The following is a 19,848-nucleotide window of genomic DNA, read 5'->3' as shown; positions in this document are numbered from 1 at the left end:
GACCACCGGAAGACCTACTATATCTCACAACCCATGCAGCTGCATGGCTGAACACACTGAATGTTGACATTTGACCTTATTATGTTGTAATTTTTAAATTATAATTGATTGCCTATACGTTAATACTTGTGCCATACGATTAAACAAATAAATATTTTTTTTTTCCGACCTTCATGCGTACCGACAAGGTTCACGATTACGCGCCGCGTACGATACGCCTGGCGTTGAAAAGGTTAATAATCATTTAATTTCTCCCGTTACAGTCATACTATCAACCTACAAATGGCTTATCAGCTGGCTTCTAAAAGAAACCCACGAAAAATACGAATCTCTCATCGCGAGCGGCCTCACGAAGTTCCAAGCGAAAGCCAAATGCCAAGTGTACAAGTGGCAGACGTTGACGGAAGTTTATGCTGAGTACTTAGCTCTTCTGTTCTGTTGGGAGGCTATTGGGAAGAAAGAGAAGGAGGTACAGCCGATTTTGGAGAAGCTGTTTTTGCTGTATGGTCTATGGTCGTTGGATAGGTGAGTTCTTTATATGTAGTTTGTTTTTTGGTTTTAATTTTAACTAATGTTTTTCCTAGGACTGGGTTAGGAAAAACACAAATTTGTACATAGATATGTAGGTATGTATGTGCCATAGGTAATGTTTTTAAAATTGCGCAATTTTCTATGTCTATGAAATAATTTCGTAACTTCACAAATTGTAATGGGGCATAAGGCTTTTCTAAATTCCTTTACTTTTTGTAAAATTTTCCTGATATTTCCAAAGATTTTTGCAACTTTTTGAAAATAATCCCCAACTTGAATAATATGTTACCAAAGCTACTGAAATTAGCAGAAACTTGTTGTCTGATGACGTGTGTCTATAATAAGGTCATTACCTATGAAATTGGCGTTATGTATAATTTTATCGAAATTCTATTTTTCATACAATCAATTTTGCGGATTATTTTGTGATGGCTTTTTCAAACCAAACAAATTTTTGCCAGTACGCTGAGTCATTTTTAAGGCACATTTTCTATCTCATATTTTTTTTAATCTGTCCCGTCAGAAAAATATAAGTCATTTAAATACTCGAGCCGGCAGCATATGAAAAGAGCTGTTTTCAGGGCGGTATTCTGAATACATAAAACAATAAAAATAGCAAATAATTGTATGTAAAATCGTTGTTATGTAGCGCACTAATGAAATTAAAAAATACTTCGAAGTTACTAGTATAAGTATGAACAATAACGCCAATTTCATAGGTAATGACCCAATTTTTTTAGAATTTGTACGGAAAGTTGTGAAATGTAATGGTTCCTTTACATGACTCTTCTTTTTTCGCATATACTCTACCACCCTGTTAAGCTCAGAGTAAGATTAATATAGTTTGTTTTCTGGGGCAAGGGTAACCTAACTCTGACTACGCTAACTTTGCACAAACTTGGCAATAAAAATGCATATATATTCCTATAAGCTCCATACTTGACATACCATTCGGCATGAAAACTTGTCGCGGTCCGACTCCGAGTATTCCTTACAAGTGTTACTCTCGTTCCGGTGTTTTTCTTACCCCACCTGTAATGTAGGACGATCGACCACCACAATGATTAATTTGAACCTTAATACTATCATTATACAGTTTCTTTTTAAAGGACATTGTTGTTTTGCCTCGTGGCTAATATGGCTAAAAAAAAGCGGCCAAGTGCGAGTCGGACTCGCGCATGAAGGGTTCCGTACCATTTATGACGTATTAAAAAAAATCTACTTACTAGATCTTGTTCAACATTTTACCACTTTGGACACACATTTTACCACTTTGGAAGTGTCTCTCGCGCAAACTATTCATTTTAGAAAAAAATTATATCCGTAGATACCCCACACGTATGGGTTTGATGAAAAATAAAAAAATATTTTTATTTTATGACTTATTAAAAAAAAACTACTTACTAGATCTGGTTCAAACCAATTTTCGGTGGAAGTTTGCATGGTAATGTATATCATATATTTTTTTTAGATTTTTCATCTGTTATTTTAGAAGTTACAGGGGGGGGGACACATTTTTTTCACTTTGGAAGTGTCTCTCGCGCAAACTATTCAGTTTAGAAAAAAATGATATTAGGAACCTAAATATCATTTTTGAAGACCTATCCTATACCCCACACGTATGGGTTTGACGAAAAATTTTTTTTTTTAAATTTTATGACGTATTAAAAAAAAACTACTCACTAGATCTCGTTCAAACCAATTTTCGGTGGAAGTTTGCATGGTAATGTATATCATATATTTTTTTTAGATTTTTCATTCTGTTATTTTAGAAGTTACGGGGGGGGGGGGGGGGGGGACACACACATTTTACCACTTTGGAAGTGTCTCTCGCGCAAACTATTCATTTTAGAAAAAAATGATATCAGAAACCTCAATATCATTTTTGAAGACCTATCCATAGATACCCCACACGTATGGGTTTGATGAAAAAAGATTTTTTGAGTTTCAGTTCTAAGTATGGGGAACCCCCAAAATTTATTGTTTTTTTTTTTTTCTATTTTTGTGTGAACATCTTAATGCGGTTCATAGAATACATCCACTTACTAAGTTTGAACAGTATAGCTCTTATAGTTTCGGAAAAAAGTGGCTGTGACATAATCGGACAGACAGACGGACATGACGAATCTATAAGGGTTCCGTTTTTTGCCATTTGGCTACGGAACCCTAAAAACAATGCCTTTTGTTTAATAGATTAGGGTCTGAGGCCTAAAAATCATTTGAGAAAATTCATACTATAGTATGTATGTATGTATGTAAGGTTGGTATTACACCTGTCCAATTTCTTTGTCCAATGTGCATTGTGTTTCACTCTCTCATTAAGCAAAATGTGAGATGCGAATATACATTGGACTAAGAAATTGGACAAGTGGAATTCTATCCTAAGTTAGTGTGGGTCAAATCTTGCATGTTAAATTTGACCCACTTTCCGATTTCCGATTGAACTGACATGTTTATAGTATAGTTGTAAGAAAAGTAGTCATCGACAAAAGCTTGAATCAACGTTTTTCCTGGGCAGGCATTTAGTAGAACTGTACCAGGGCGGGTTCGCGTCCGGCCCGTCGCTGGCGGCGCTGGTCCGGCGCGGCGTGACGGAGCTGTGCGGCGCGCTGCAGGGCGACGTGGTGGGCGTGGTGGACGCGCTGGCGCCCACTGACTTCGTGCTCAACTCCGTGCTGGCCAGGAGCGACGGCAAGGTACAAATCAGTCATGCGCTTCATAGCAATAAATTTAATATAGTTACCAGTGGCGGCACGTCACAAATGTTCGTAGGGAACCCGGAGCTCATTTTGCTGTTGTAATTGTAACACCCCTCACAATCTCTCTGTTTAGCCTTAAGGTTGACTGGTAGAGAATGCCTCGTGGCATTAAGTCCGCCTTTTGTACTGTAAGTTTTTTTTGTGCAATAAAGATTAAATAAATTATATTGTGTCAAATATTTTTTGTGCATAGTTAACGAATATAACTTAAACAGTTATGCGAATGGTTTGAATTTTTGTCATAAATTACTTAAGTCATTAATTTACTTAAGTAATTTATGACAAAAACCCAGTTATAACTAACTAACTAACTGCTTTGGCTCAGCGATCCAAAAAGAATCTTGGCCTCCGAAACGAGAGACCGCCACCTGTCCCGATCCATATGATATGTCCTGTTCCTGTTATGCTCAAGAATAATTATGACTAACAATTTTATAACAATTAAAAATATGACAGAAGTTGTTATGCTACCAGAGGGAGTCCCGCACTGATATTTTCTCCTAGTATAAGGCCTGAGTGGACGCTCGAGTCGAGCGTGCAGCGGGGCGTGCGGCGTGCATACTAAACAAATGCAAACGTATAGGAGCGGCTGCAGTGCACGCCGCTCACAGCACTTGTGCGCCCAACGCCACGCTGCACGCCGTGCCGAGCGAGCGTGCACTCAGGCCTACATTAAGAAACTCGGTCTTAGCCTGCGGCGTCCTCATGCTAAGAAAGTCGCGTTCAAGTTTTTTTTTTTTTGTTTTTTATTAAGAAACAAACTGTCATTTACAATATGCAGTATTATTAACTATTGCATTTTAAAGTTAGACCTACGATTTCCTTAATTAAATATAAGAGTGCTAGATTTTAAACACTTTTTTTTTGCTACAGGACATCTGAGTTTTGAGTTTAGTTACTGAACAATTATAATAAATTCTATTTTCTTAATATTTATAACTATGTTTTTTACAGCTATACCAAAACCTTCAAAAAGAGCTGTTCCACACGCCGGGCGGCATGCAGCGGGCCACGTGGTGGCGGGACGTCGTGCCCGCGCCGCAGTCGAAGCTGTAAGCTTACTTAGCATATTATTTAAGAGGCTTGGAAATACAGTTGTACCGGTAAGGGGAATGGCGCACTGCGTCCGATTCGCACGTCGCTCCGAAGTTTGAGCGAGACAAGGTTATGCGCGTATTATAGCGCCATCCCGCTCGCACGTCGAAGCGACGTGCAAATCGGACGCGGTGTGACATGCCCCTAAGGGTATAATTCCAGTTCAGAATGCAAGCAGCGGTTGGCTTAACTGCATCTTAATAAGGATGAAGACACATGTTGAATTTGTTACTCTTTTTATTCGCAATAATACATATATAAATATATTAAAAAAAATAAAAACATTTACATAACATTACGTTTGACCCTCTGTTTACTTTTTTTCCTGAACATAATCATTTTTGCCTTTTTAAGGGTTAATTTGGTAGAAAAAACAGGCCCCAAAAATTTTTAAAGTTTATTTTTTATTTAGTCTTTCTAAATAAAATAGGTGCCATTTGATTCCTTACTATTTTATAGAAAAAAATAATTTGTATGAAAGTAAATAAACAAGCGCAAAATGCTACGTTCATAATAATACTTTTCTTGTTTTTCCATTCACAATCATTGCTGACTTTTATTTTTATATAGCTTTTATACACGTCGTATTGAGACTTTTATATGAACTAATCGGAGTTGAATTTAATGTGCGACGGAAAGTGCTGCTGCTATATCGGAATTGGAATTATACCTTAACGCCCAAATTGGCAACAGAAAATAATAGTTTGTAAAGTAAAGATGCTATGGGAAATTGGGGAAATGTAGAATGTTTTGTAGTCAAAATTCAGGTATTTAACTAGATCATCGATCATATCGTCAGATCAACCAAAAGTCATTAAGCGCAAATAAATATTAAACAAAAACCAACGTTGTTTATTAGGTAGTAATTAGTGAGGGGTCTCTATTGTTTCCCATAAAGTTTTAAGTCATAATGTATTGTTTGTCCGTATTTTTGTTAGTCATAATTTGGTTTTTCTCAGAAACGCGTAACTTTTCAGGATTGCCATAAAACAAACCTAACCTAATATATCTATAAGATAAGCTTACGAAAATCCTGAAAGTTAACGGTTCCAGAATTATGACTAATGATAATCTAACTATCATTACATTATGACTTTCAATAATTATGTCAAACAAAGGGATCCGTTTAGTGAGTTTTGGTTGTCATCCAGCAAGCAACACCGGGAAGTCGGCATTCCCACTATTTCCTCTCTGCCGAAGCACATGCCCAACTGGGCATAGCGCGGTGTGTTTTGTGACTCGTCCGTACACAAATAGATCGAGGTGTGCAAAATTTGTCTTTGACGTGTGTCATTTTCTATATATTTATAGGGAATATTACGCGAACCTCTGCGTAGGGAGCGCCACTACCACAATCCATCACAATCTGATGGTCTGCCGCGAAACAAGAACGAAATTTCTTTATCTAACCTCTCTATCACTCTTGCATATTCGAGCGATAAAGAGACATATAACTAAATTTCGATTTTCGCGTTACCAGGTAGGCCCTTTGTAAATAAACCGCCTTGATGCATAAATGTCATATTTTATTATCTGTGAAAACGTGTCATAGAACGGTTTAAGGCACAGTATGTATAATTACTCTATGGTTTAGGAAAGGTGCTAGTGCTGCACTCTAGTGGCAGAACATTGCAGTAATACTCCCTATTTATGTCGTCATTACAGATTGTGTTTTGTATGTAGTGAGTGAGAAGTGTGACTGTGTGCACGTTCCACGCAAAAAATGGCAGATTTATTCGTACTGTAAGATATTGCTTGGGCTCCTCCCTTCCGACGTGTCGGAACCCGGTGTTGCTCGAAGTTGTCACCTGACGATATAATGTGTTCAATTATTTATCCACGTCGATAAGTGATAAATACATATATATAATACGCGCATGCTAGTATAATCAAATATTCACTTGAATAAGAATATCAAATGAATATTTGCACCTGTATAATAAACCGTATCCCTTTGTTTGACATATTGAAAGTCATAATGTAATGGTAGTCAGATTATCATTAGTCATAATTCTGAGACCGTTAACTTTTCAGGATTTTCGTAAGGTTATCCTATAGGTTAGGTGAAAAGTTACGCGTTTCTGAGAAAAAACAAATTATGAAATTATGACTAACGAAAATGCGGACAAACAATACATTATGACATTTATGACTTAAAACTCTATGGGAAACAATAGAGACCCATTAAAGACATGACCTGCCCAATATTTTACTATTAATGTCAACTGTAAAGTTTAATTAGCTGTCAAATGCATTTGTTTACGCCAAAAAGAAATCGTGCAAGTCAATTTTATTGTATGTTTATTATTGCATTTTTTTTAAATACATAAATGTATTAATTGCATGCATTTTATTTGACATTTTATTATTTTAAGTTGTATTTAATATTAATGGTAAAAATGGCTAATATGAGATATGTGTAGGGAAGGGCTAGCATAAATGATATTTTATCGCCAAAACTTAACTACCTATTGTATAAAACAAAATAAATATACGATCATGTGCCTCAGTAACGCATGCTAGTCCTAAAATAACCTTTTTTTTTAAAGTTAGGGAATAATATATTATATAATTTGCAAAACAAATTAAATGACGGTGTCCAGATAATGAAATAAAAATCAAGTGATTTAAATATTTACAAATGGTATATGGTTAATCAAGTATTTTGCGAATATGGTGCAGTCGCCATCAGATATATCGGAGCAGCGAAGGTGTTCAATAATATCTGAACACGCTTCTATTGTCAAGGCGTTAGTGGGTGTTCAGATATTTTTGGTGTCTGATGGTGTACCACGGGATATTGAGTTCATATTTTAGAATTTTCATGTATTCTATCTGGTATCGGTTATTTTGCCAATCTGGTACAAGGAATATTTTCATGACGAATATAGTGTATAATCGGGTATTCTGCGATATAAATATTGTCTATGCGCGAAGCGAAGATCGCTCTAGCCGTGGCAAAAATGAAAACGATCGTGGGCTCAAATTTACATACTTTGACGTGTCAAATCAATTATATGTAGTATTTTTCAAAGTGAACGGTACGGTGACAGATGTCACCTAAATACAATTTTGGGAAATTTTGCGTTTTAAGTTATAAATTAAGGGCCGGCAGCGGGCATGTAACCCCTCTGGAGTTGCAGGCGTCCTTAGGCTACGGTGATTGCTTACCATCAGGCGGTACAAAAAATGTCACATAGCCGCCAGGCGTGCGCCACTGCCGTGTATATAGCCAATCTAAATCTGTTTTCAGTGTATAATTTTAAATCTAATCTGTCATTGGCAATTAATTCGGGCTCAAAATAATTTAATATTGCGTAGGTACGCGTATCGTTACGTACGAGTACAAGACGCGTAGAGTTCTGGCACCAAGCGTCGCGTAAGCGTTTTATAACTGAAATTTAATAGTTGAAATCATGGCGTCGCTGGCGTCAGATATCTTCGGCGGATGTATCGGCGGTCTTACTTTCTCGTCAGATGAAGATTTTATATTGTTTGATTATGTCAGAAGTCTTTTTTTACGCCTGTATTACGTTACGCCTGACGTAATGATGAAAGAAATCTCATACACTACGCTACGATGACGCTTCGTGTGCGGACTTGTTTGAAGTTGGTCGTGCTTATAGCGCTCTCGTTTTACGCGCGTATTACTATACGCTTACGCGTCTCTTATACTTACGCTCCGTGTGCTAAGGGCCTTAAAAATCCATTGGAATGAAATGAATTTGAAATTATATGTTAATTATATTGTTTTTGATATATGTTCGTATGTACAAATGTGTTCTTTTACATGGGATAGCATTCAAATGTTACTTACCTGAATGAGTATTAAGTGTTTCTATTTTTTTTTCGGTTAAGGTGTAGCAAAATATCAACTAAAACACTAAGATTTAATGTAAAATGTAAGGGTAAAGAAGTATATTATCAGCTGCCTACATCTTAAACCGTATTAATTTAAGACACACTAGCTTAGAGCATTTAACCTTTAACCTTTTGAACGCCACGCCTATCGTACGCGGCGCGTAATCGTGAACCTTGTTGGTATGCATGAAGGTCGATATGGGGCATTAGCCGCGCGCGTCATATGACGTCTTTGGCGGTCAAAAGGTTAAGATATTATCCTGTTATTAGAGCTCAACGAGGGGGGTGGGGTTAGGGTCGTCAACGCACATGTAACTCCTCTGGAGTTGCAGGTGTACATAGGCTACGGAGACTGCTTACCATCAGGCAGGCCGTATGCTTGTTTGCCACCGACATAGTATAAAAAAAAATAAAAAAAATCCCTCTGTCGAAAACCTCGGCCAATGGTCATATTCACGTCATAAGTACTTATTGTATGGACTGACGTTGGTCTGACATACATTTTATGGAAGGTAACGAATGAAATCTCCATGTACCAAAAAGTGTCCATCAAAAAACCTTAAATAGGTGGCGCTACAATACCTAGAATATTTGAAAGAAAAAAACAAATCGTAGACAGCGCATTTAACTCACATAACGCCTAGGTTCTTAGCTACTCTAGTGCTACTCTGGAGAGATTTGGAACTATTATTTATAGCTGACAGCTGGACACTTGCAACAGTTCTGCCTATGGAGATTGCTTTCCTTACCTCTACCTTCATAATACATTTGACGTAACCCTCCCCCGCAAAAATCGGTAGACTGTTTTGTACAAAATTACAGACAAGGCGTCTCCGGTTAAATGCTCTAAGCCTACTAGCAAATCAATTTATTTATTTTGTACAATGTTATATTTACTGTTTTTAAATGTTACAGTTTAACTTTTTCAATGTTATTAATCATGATAAACTCACTTTTAACAAATGTGTAGTAGGTATGGTGTTTTTTTTTTTTATAAATATTGGTTATAGTTCGTGCCATCCACGATGACGCACAGATTTGTCAAATCTAGCCTTTAATAACATGACATTACGAGTTAAGACACGCGTCTTCGTGAATGACACGATCTATAAATCATTTAAGTTCAATGTGGAGAAGACTTTCTACAAGCTCTTTCGTCACTTCTACGCAGAGTTTGTACAGTCACGTTTAAAAATATCGATACGATCAAAGTGCCAAAAATATGTATACACGACCTTATTTTATTTATATTAAGGTCGTGTATACATATTTTTGGCACTTTGTCCGTATCGATATTTCCAGACGTGACCGTACACATCTGCACTTACCGAAGATCGGCAGTGCAGACGAAGAAGCTAAGCTAGGTTGGTCCTTATTTTGTCGAGGTTATATTTTTTATGTGTTGTTTTGTAAAATCGACCACTAAAAAAAACGAAAAAGTGCGAGTCGGACTCGCCCACCAAGGGGGAGGGGAGGGGAGAATTTTTAGCATTTGTTGTTATAGCGGCATCAGAAATACATCATGTGTGAAAATTTCCACTGTCTAACTAGCACGGTTCATGAGATACAGCCTGGTGGCAGACGGACAGACAGACAGACGGTCGGACAGCGGAGTCTTAGTAATAGGGTCCCGTTTTACCATTTGGGTACAGAACCCTAAAAACCAATGTTTTCTTTTTAGAATTTTTAAATACAGATTCTTTTTTTAGCCATTTTAGTATAAGGTGGCCAGTAATTGGAGGGTGGTCAGTAATAGACGGTTTACCCTATGTATTTTCTATTTTTTTGTATTTAAAAATTTTGAAGAAACATCATTGGGTTTTTAGTGGTAGATTTTACACTAAGCGGTGCCCCATAGTTAGTTAGTTAGTGCTTCTAAGCATTTTCCGCAAATTGACAACCATTGTGCTTATTTTGCGTGAAATCGAGGTAGCGCTACTCTAACCACCCCAGCTCCTCCACGAAGCCTAGCAAAGCTTTCAGGTTGTTAATTGCCTTAAGTGTGCACGGAATCCCTACTTCAGCAAATACCTAGTTGCTCCTGTATACTTCTACCTGTTTGCAGTTTAGGAGAATGTATTTTGTTGTTTCCTCTTCTTCCATGCACGCTCTGCACATGGGGCTGTCTGTTTGCTTCTCGGGTCCATGAAAAAATATAAATAAAATAAAATAAGCCTTTATTGCTGTTCTACAGTGATAACAATATTAGGTTTTTCTTTTCCGACGACTGAGTTTTGTAACAACAGCTTGTCTTTCGACAAAGGCCTCCTCTAAAGAGTTTCATTTCTCCCTATCTCTTGCGAGTCTCGTCCATCCTGGGCCGGCCACTTTCCTGAGGTCATCTTCCCAGCGTTTCCATTGGCCACCCTGGTTCCTTTCACAACCTATTGGGCACCATTCTGTTATCTTCCTAGTCCATTTATCAGTTTTTTCTCTTATCATGTGTCCTGCCCACTTCCATTTTAGTGTTTTACATACTTTGTTCGCATCTTTGAATTTGGTGATACCTTTAATTTTGTTTAATTTTATTTTATCTATTCTTTTTACTCCAATTACACTTCTCTCTATTCCATTTTGGCATACTTTAATTTTGTTGGTTAATTTTTCAGTTAGTGACCATGTTTGGCAACCGTATGTTAAACACGGAAGGATGCATGTGTTAAAGACTTTCCTTTTTTCCTTTATTGGCATGTCTTGGTTTTTCATTACTTCACTAAGTGACCAAAATCTTTTCCAAGTGTTGGCAATTCTTCTATCAATTTCTTTAGCCATAGTATCACTGGTCGCTATTAGCTGACCCAAGTATACATACTCGTCAACATAGTCTATTTTTTCCTTATTTACCATGATGGTGTGACTATGTGAACCGTTAGTCATAATTTTGGTTTTGTTTGTGTTCATTGAAAGGCCAGCTACTATGCTTTGGTCTGATAGTTGTTGTAGCATTTGTTCTAGATTTTCTGGACATTCTGAGAATAGAATCAAATCGTCTGCAAAACGCAAATGATTCAGATTTTCGCCATTTATGTTGAGTCCATTATTATTCCATTCCAGATTTCTGAATATCATCTCTAAGGCCGCCGAGAACAACTTAGGAGAAATTGGATCACCTTGTCGGACTCCTCTTTCTATAGAGAACTCTTTTCCCGTTGCTTCTAGTCTGATTTGGGCAGTGCTTTTGGAGTATATGTTTTTAAATAATCGTATGTATTTTTCTTGGATTCCTTGAGTACGCAATGCTTCCCAGATGTAATCATGTTCTAAAGAATCGAAGGCTTTGTTGTAATCGACAAATCCTAGATAGTAGGTTTTATTGTATTCCCTGTACTTTTGTAGAACTTGTTTTAAAACATGGATGTGGTCGACGGTTGAATATTTGCTACGGAACCCCGCTTGTTCTTTCGGTTGATTTTCGTCGAGTGTCGATGTGATTCTGGAAAGTATTACTTTTGAAAAGACCTTGTATATATTCGATAACAAACTGATCGGTCGATAGTTGCCAATTTCTCCTTTATCTCCTTTTTTGTGTAACAGAATTATAGTTGATTTGGTCCAATCTGTAGGAATATTTTCGGTTTCTACAATTTCGTTAAATATATCCGTCAGTGCAGGGGTAATAGCCGGTATAGTAGCTTTTAGTAGTTCATTTGTTATTTGGTCTGTTCCAGGGGTCTTGTCTCTTCTTTGTGTATTGATTGCTCTTATGATTTCCTCCTTCAATATTTTTGGTATGGGCTCGGGGTCTGTTATGTCACTTCCAATTGTCGTTATTTTTGAGTGGTTACTTTGGTATAGGTCTCTATAGTAATCAGTAGCTATTTTAAGCATTTCTTCTCTATTGCTTGTATAGGTTCCGTGATTTGTTTTTGCTTTTAGCATCCAATCCTTTTTGCAGTTCAATTCTTTCATAGCCTTTTTTGTTCCCCCGGTTTTTTCAATATGTTTTTTTAATGTATCTTGTCTTTTTAGTTTTTTGTCTTTTCTTATGTGTTCATTAATTTTTTTGCTAATGTCTGCTATTTTGAGGCGGTCAGCTTTACTTTCCTTGCTTTGTAGTAGTTTTTTTCTCTCTTGTAGCAGCTGTTGTGTCTCCGTGGAAACTACGCTTTTACTTATTGAATTTACTTTTTTAGTTTCTGATTGTAAAATATTTATAAATTTGTCATATTTTGCCTGGGTTGCTATGTTGTCTTGCTTATCTTTTCCTATTGACTCTTGTAAATATCTTATGAGTTGGTCCTTATTGTAAGTGCAAGTAAGCGAAGAAGTATCCTTGTGCTTCATCCTGTTCCTCTTTATATTTATGCCGCTTAGTTTAGCTCGAACCATTTTGTGGTCCGAATTAAAGTTTAAATGGTGTATGATTGACACATCCTGGAACATTTTGGCGTTATTAGTCATGATGAAGTCTATTTCGTTCTTGTATAAGCTGTTTGGGGAAATCCATGACCACTGTTTTGTTTTCTTCTTTTTATAAAAAGTATTAAGGATTCTGAGTTTGTTTTGTAAAGCAAAGGTAACTAACCGATCCCCGTTATTGCTTCTTTCGCCATGACCATATTTCCCCACTGTGAATTCTTCTCCACTGTTGCCGCACATTCCTACTTGTCCATTAAAATCCCCCATTACTATAATGTTTTTATGGGAACTTTGAATAGTTTTTTGTAAGTCTTCATAGAATTTTTCGATTTTTAGTTTACTACTTGTTTCGGTTGGAGAGTATGCTTGTATGATAGACCACTTTTCTTCTTTTTTAAAGGGTAATGTGATGTTCAACAATGTTATTCTTTCAGATATTCCTTTGATTTCTTCAATACTGTGTGTAAGGCTCTTCTTGATTAGGAATCCCACCCCGTACAGGCCGGGTGTCTCTCCTTTGTAGTGTAGGATGTACTCTTGATATTCTTCTATTCCTTCGCCATATCTCCTCATTTCACTAATTCCTATTATATCCCATTTAATATCCTTTATGGCTAATTCCAGCTCAATAAGCTTTTCAGTAGTTCGCAGTGATCTTGTATTAAAGGTTGCTATGTATATTTCAGTGTTACGTTTGTCTATCTTTAGAGGGTTTTGGTCTTTTCCCCCCACGAGGACCAGTCGGCTTGGGGGGTTTGTTTCTGTTGTATTCTTGTCTTGTTTTTTAGTTAGTTGTTGTTTCCAGTCGCCGGTGTCTAATTGCTATTGTTCGTTGGTAGCAGAGTTGCTGGAGAGAGATAGAGAACGGCCTCTCATTATATCAAACGCATTTATTCGATAATTGTTAGATGCATTCATTAATGTTTGTTGTTTCCTTGGCTGAGAATCGTTTTGCGGGGAGGTAGATATTTCCCTTTTTCTTTTATCTTTAGTATTGATGGTATTCTTGACTATCAGTTGATCGTACTTTATAAAGGCAATATTTCCCTTTTCCCGTTCTTCTGTAAGCTTGGGTTGTAGGGCTTTCCTCTTTTCTAGAGTTTCCTTTGAGTAATCGTCCGTAACATATATCTCCTTGAGTTTCTTTTTATTTTTCATGATTTCACTCTTTTTCCATTTACTTACTAGTGATAGAAGCGTAGGCTTGGGTTTCCCAGTCTTATTATTATTCCCAATACGGTATATTTTATTAATATCCCAGTCCTCTATTTTTATATTTAAATCCTTTGAAAAGCATTCTTTCACTTGTTTAACTAGCTCCAGCGTGGATGTCTCCTCTTCCTTCAACCCATGAATGATTATGTTGTTGGCTTTTTTTTTTCTCTCTCCAAATACTCCACTTTTTTCTCCAGGTTTTCAACTTTCTTTTGCAAATTTTTGTTTTCTTCTAGAATAGGTTTTAGTTTTTCATCAATTTTTTCCGTAATTGTATTAGTTAGTTCTTCTGTTTGCTTCTGCATTTCAACTTTCATTTTATCGAACAGTAGTTGGAATTGGTCATCCATATTTTGCGTGTAACGAACCGTATATGTCAAGTGGTGAGTTTTACTTCTTCTCGCTGGCAACACTGGATGATACTGACAGTTGATTTTGATGTACGAGTTGGTGACAGTTTTTAATTAAGGTCTTTGTTTATGAACTTCACTTCTAACCTCAAAACGACCGTAGGTTGTTGTACTCCAATTGTTGTGTAATCCTTCTATTTTTTGCACTGTTTTTAATAAGTAACACTCAGTTGTCACTTTGTTTTCCATTCACCGTGATGTGTTTGTGAAACTGCTAGGTTTTCCTATTTATTTGTGATTAATTTCACGGATCGTCGGCACTGTGTTGTGTACAATATGACAACCGGAACCGGACCGAAAAATATAACATCGACGAAATAAGGACCACCCTCAGCTAAGCTCTTCCTATCTGTCTGAGCGACGTGCGTATACAGTGACCTTAGCCATTGGACAAACCCTGAAATCCCACGTAGGGTTACTTCTCAGGAATGCTCTGACGTTAATATTTTATAAATTAGCACAAAAGAAAAAATAATAATTTTTTGAACAAAAGTTATTTGCAATAATCGACAACAAAAAGAAACACACTGTGTTAATCTTTGGCAGTGTTTTTGACAATTTGTTCGAAATATTTGATAATGATGGCATTTTTCAAAAGTCAGAAGCTTATTAGCGTCATAAATTAAAATAATAATCAAAAAGGTCCAAGAAGGTTCCATACTATTATTTTAGGATATTACCTTAGGAGCTACTAACACATACAGGCTGCTCCAAAGTAAAATATGGTAATTTGTTATAATTATAATTATAAATTAATTATTTCGGCTTTGTCCAATGGCTAGGGACACATTGTATAAACACGAGTGTTCTTGCCCTCTGACAATCATCTCAACCAAAAATGTTATATACTGGTCTTTACTACATTGAACTTAACGCATTTACTGCTAAGCTATACTTTTAGTGCCACATAGCTTTAGTTTTTCCTGGTATGTAACGAAAATCCTTCGTAGAGGTGAAACGACAATGTGTCGTGATTAGCGTTGAATCGGTTCATTTTGCATTTACGTTTACTGTCAATACTTGGTTACTTAGCTCTGTAAATTAATAGGAAAATGTCGCTTTCCACCAGAGGAGGGTCCTTATGCTTCACCTGATAAGGCCCTTTTTATCAGAATTTCTATTGAAATTTCAGATGGAGACGATCTTAATGTACTTGAAGCATAAGGAGCCTTCTGTTATGGAAAGCCACAAATTTTGTCTAGATTTATATTAGAAGAAATATTGGTGTCTAATAATAGTAATAATTGTGATAGATTTTTCAACATAAAATCATTTTAGATATTCAAATACATCTTCGGAAATAGGGTCGTCAGATGACGGGGGAACTTACCATACATTTTGACTTTATCTAATATTAATTTGCTGGATTTTTTTTAAATATATTTAGAGTATCAAAGGCCCTTTAAATAAAATTAAAAAATGTTGGTATAAAATATTACAAACGCATTGTATAGTAGTTTTTAATATATTTTCAATGGGGAACACTACCTAAGTTAAAAAGCCTTTCATTATGTATGTGACGTATATCTTGAAATTATTAGAAATTAATGTATATATAATTATATACTGTGCTTCTGAGGTATTCTAGAATAATTATTTAAAGAAACGATGTTTCGAGCTTATCAATAAAATTATAAAAATAGTCCATAATATGTAGTATGTTTAGTTTCAAACTACCAACCTAGGTACAGCCGCCATCAGATATATCGGAGCTGCCTCTAGCGCCTTTACAATAGAGGCGTGTTCAGATATTTGTGAGCGCCTTGGCCGCTCAGATATATCTGATGGCGACTGTACCAATCATATCAGCATGATCAAGTATGGCCTACCCAAGATGATAATCGTTAACAGAAAACGCCGATAGAAACTTAAATAATGTATGGGATAGTCCATCCTTTTCTTTTCGCGTTTGTCGATGTACGATTGTCAACTTGACTGGACCCCCGGATATGCTTGTGGAATTTTGTTCCAGTTTGATCGAATCGGATTTTAGATATACACCTTTTATGCCTTCTTTCTTACCTTAAGGTATTAAAATTTTCGGGCGCCAAATGTTTCAATAAGTGTCCCTATTCTAAATTAATTTAAGTAAACGTTAACAGGGTAGTCAGAAACATCCTGTATGTATTAATACTATTAATAGTTTTATTGTCCAATGGAATGTTATTACGATAATGAATGTTGTCGACTTTTAAACGTTTTTACCTACTTAGGTATAAAAAAACATTGAACTTATAATGTGTGTGAAGTTAAAAAAAATCGTGCCCCGAATTTGACAGATAATAAAATTGTCAAATGTTAATTTTTGACAGCCAGAGTTACCGCATAATGTACGGAGCCGTACAGCGCCATCTACAGTCGAATTCCAAGCACGATTTTGTCTTAGACTACGCATCTAATACAATCTATAAATCTTTGGTATGCATGTGGTCTGTGTATAGTTAGTTAAATATCTGACACTAACACACATTTTACTCGGCATGTCAGATGGGAAAGTACCTATTAATAAATATTGTCAGTAAATTCTTGGATTTTCAGATCTGTCACAGGACTTACCTCAGTGTTTACCTCTAAAAGCTCAATTTGCATTACATTGTGCAGACAATTTAATTTGAATTCTATGTTATTTTTCCTAGATTAATTGAACTTGTAATGTATGTTCGAGTCAAATCTTGCAAGCGGAATTAGACCCACTTCTCATTATTTTATTGAGCTGAAACTTCACATATTCACTTGCAATGTTATGGTACCATCGAGCTGATCTGATGGACAAAGGAGGTGGCCATAGGAACTCTGTGATAAGACAACCCAACCTAATTGTGTTTTGGCTTAGAATTGCCTCGATGAGTATTAATTGCCGGTTGAAAGAAAAGTGCACTCACCGATTATAACTTTATTAAAATGAAATTTTTGGCAACTTTGCAAATGAAATTTGCAATATAGGTGACGACATCTGACGTGCCGTGGTATATGTGTATTTCTAAAAAATAAAAACATTTAAAATTAAATATCATTACATATCCTATGCATACGACTATGTAACAGCATCGCAGTGTCTTAAAAAATCTTAGGTAACTAAAGGGTATGAAAAAACGGAGATTAAATTGACAGTTTACGAATTTTTGCGATAGTTTCCCAAAAACCACATTTTAAATCTTTGTCGGTCATTTGGTAAAAAAAATGTGACGTGTCCGTGGTTCTTGGTATGTTAACAATTTCATTTAAGCCTTAGAGCATTCAGACTAGAGTCGCTTTGAGCCGCCTCTGCCGAGAACTTTGCACAAGTCTATACTTTTGTATGGACGGACGTATATCTGACATGGCTATTTTTACGTTATATACAAATAGCCATACATTTGACGTACCCCCCCTTCCGCAATAATCGGCTTACAGAACTGTGTACAGAAAATGACAGACATGGCGTCTCTAGTCTAAATGCTTTAATTTCTAAGCCGTCCCTCTATTTGTATCTTCGCCTTAAATCTTTTTTTTGTAAAGGGAACGGGAATGAGATTTCTAAAAGTTTTATTATGATTTTTTACTGGAATTTCTTTTTAGATGTAAGTAAAGTTTTCGGACCGGGCCATTTGTGGCCATGTGTTATAATATGTATATTTCTTTATTGTTTGTGATTTCTTTATGTAACAAAGTCATTCCTTCACTGTCGATAATTTAACTATGTCTCCTCAGAAGTGCCTTCCTCGAATGTATTGTATTATTATTTATAAATAAATGTCTTCTATGAACATGTTTCTTTATTTTATACCCTTAGAACTCCATGAACTACTAAAGTCGTCGTTAATGTGGTCATAGCACCGGCAACGAGTATATTTTTACGTAATTTAGCCCTTTCACCGCTACAGACTGCTGTGGACGTCATCGGGAATTCTTGATAACATTGACATATACAGGATGTCCTTAGCCATTGGACAGACCCTGAAATCCCACGTAGGGTTACTTCTCAGGAATGCTCTGACGTTAATATTTTTTTAATTAGAACAAAAGATATAAAATATATTTTATTCGAACAAAAGTTATTTGCAATAATCGACAACAAAAAGAAACGCACTGTGTTAATCTTTGGCAGTGTCTGTGACAATTTGTTCGAAATATTTGATAATGGTGACATTATTTTAAAATCAGAAGCTTATTAGTGTCATAAATAAAAAAGATAATCAAAAAGGTCGAAGAAGGTTCCATACTATTCTTTGAGGATATTACCTTAGGAGATAATAACACATACAGGCTGCTCCAAAGTAAAAAAAATGTTAATTGTTAATTTCTTCGAAACCGCTACACCGGTTGTTATGATACTTTGTACACTAGTTCTAAATACCCTAATGCATATGTACATTTCGGCTTTGTCCAATGGCTAGGGACACACTGTATATCTTAGGACGAGTCTTACGGGCACTAAGAATGGTGCTAGTTCAGTGGTGTCACTCACGAATTGTGGCGATCGCGTTGTGGCGTTAGGACTGCACGATTGGCTCGAATTCGTGTGCGTGACACCGCTGTACTGGCCCCACTTTCATTGCCCGCAAGGCCCGTCCTTAGATATATATGCCAATGCTTGCTAAGGACGCCAACGGCAGCCACAGCCGTCAGCTTGGCCAATGCAATAAGGACTTACGCGGTACTACGTAAAGTTCAATTTCGCGATCGGCTGGCGTCCGAGGCACGGCATATTCCTTCGCAGTCTGGCGTTCAAAGGCGTTAGTAAAAGAATTCGTCATCAAAAGAAAACTCACTAAAGTACAGAGCTCAACGAGGGTGAGGGAGTGATAGGCATGAAACTCCTCTGGAGTTGCAGGCGTACATAGGCTACGAATAGGGTTGCCAACCGTCCCGCAATACGCGGGACGTCCCGTTTTTGGAGCCCTAAAGTATGCGTCCCGCAAAAGGTCCGTGCGGGACGCCGATTGTCCCGTTTTCTGGCTAGACTAGATTATAAGCAATGAAACGGAAGTTGCACTAGCGCGTGACTTTAATTTGAAGTCTTCAGGGATTGAACCGATCTATATTAACCAATTTTCTTTAATGTTTATGTCATAAAATGTATAGTATATGCTAGTGTGTAATAATTTCTCAGTTAGGCCGGGTGAAGGAGTCCCGCATTGTATACCCAAGTCCCGCAAAACTGTGCATTTAGGTTGGCAACCCTAGCTACGAAGTCTGCTTACCAGGCGGCCCGTATGCTTGTTTGCCACCGACGTAATAAAAAAACTCATTCAAATAAATAACTTTGTTTTTACTAGTACCAGTTTTATTGTCAGTTTATGGATTCTTTTCCATATCTTACATCCCATTCATTTGTCATCAATCATGAGGGTCGTTTTCGAGGGAGGGTCTGCCATCTTGTGGCCTGAATCGGAACCATAAAAATGTACATTTACACGTCACGTGTTTTCTTGTGCATAGTAGGCTCTGCCATCTTGTGGGCTACATCGGAACAATAAACATCACATTTACGCCTCGCGCCAATAATCTGACGGCTTCTGTGCTGCCTCCTATAGATCCTGCACGCTTCCTATAAGGCCGGCGCCCCACTGCAGCGCACGCTATGTACACGACCCACGTTCCTATACAAAATTTCGTGGGCTTGCCCACGGTTTGTA

The 19,848-nt window shown here is 36.9% G+C and overlaps 1 protein-coding gene and 1 pseudogene across 3 annotated transcripts in view; one reads left to right on the top strand and one right to left on the bottom strand.

The window, feature by feature from the left end:
• LOC133521647 (peroxisomal acyl-coenzyme A oxidase 3) overlaps positions 1-17,976 on the top strand; it is a 63,874-nt gene extending 45,898 nt beyond the window's left edge. For all 3 annotated transcript variants that reach the window (XM_061856733.1, XM_061856735.1, XM_061856734.1), the window contains 3 exons: positions 264-525; positions 3,050-3,227; positions 4,245-17,976. In XM_061856733.1, coding sequence (XP_061712717.1) covers positions 264-525; positions 3,050-3,227; positions 4,245-4,346 — 542 coding nt within the window. In that variant the 3' untranslated portion in view covers positions 4,347-17,976. The remainder of the gene's footprint in view (positions 1-263; positions 526-3,049; positions 3,228-4,244) is intronic.
• LOC133521648 (uncharacterized) lies at positions 13,428-14,170 on the bottom strand (annotated as a pseudogene).
• Positions 17,977-19,848: the final 1,872 nt, after the last annotated feature.

The sequence above is a fragment of the Cydia pomonella genome, chromosome 9 (assembly GCF_033807575.1).
Source record: "Cydia pomonella isolate Wapato2018A chromosome 9, ilCydPomo1, whole genome shotgun sequence".
Lineage (NCBI taxonomy): Eukaryota > Metazoa > Arthropoda > Insecta > Lepidoptera > Tortricidae > Cydia > Cydia pomonella.
Note: the sequence above shows the minus strand (reverse complement) of the source record. Positions and strands in the feature narration are given on the sequence as shown.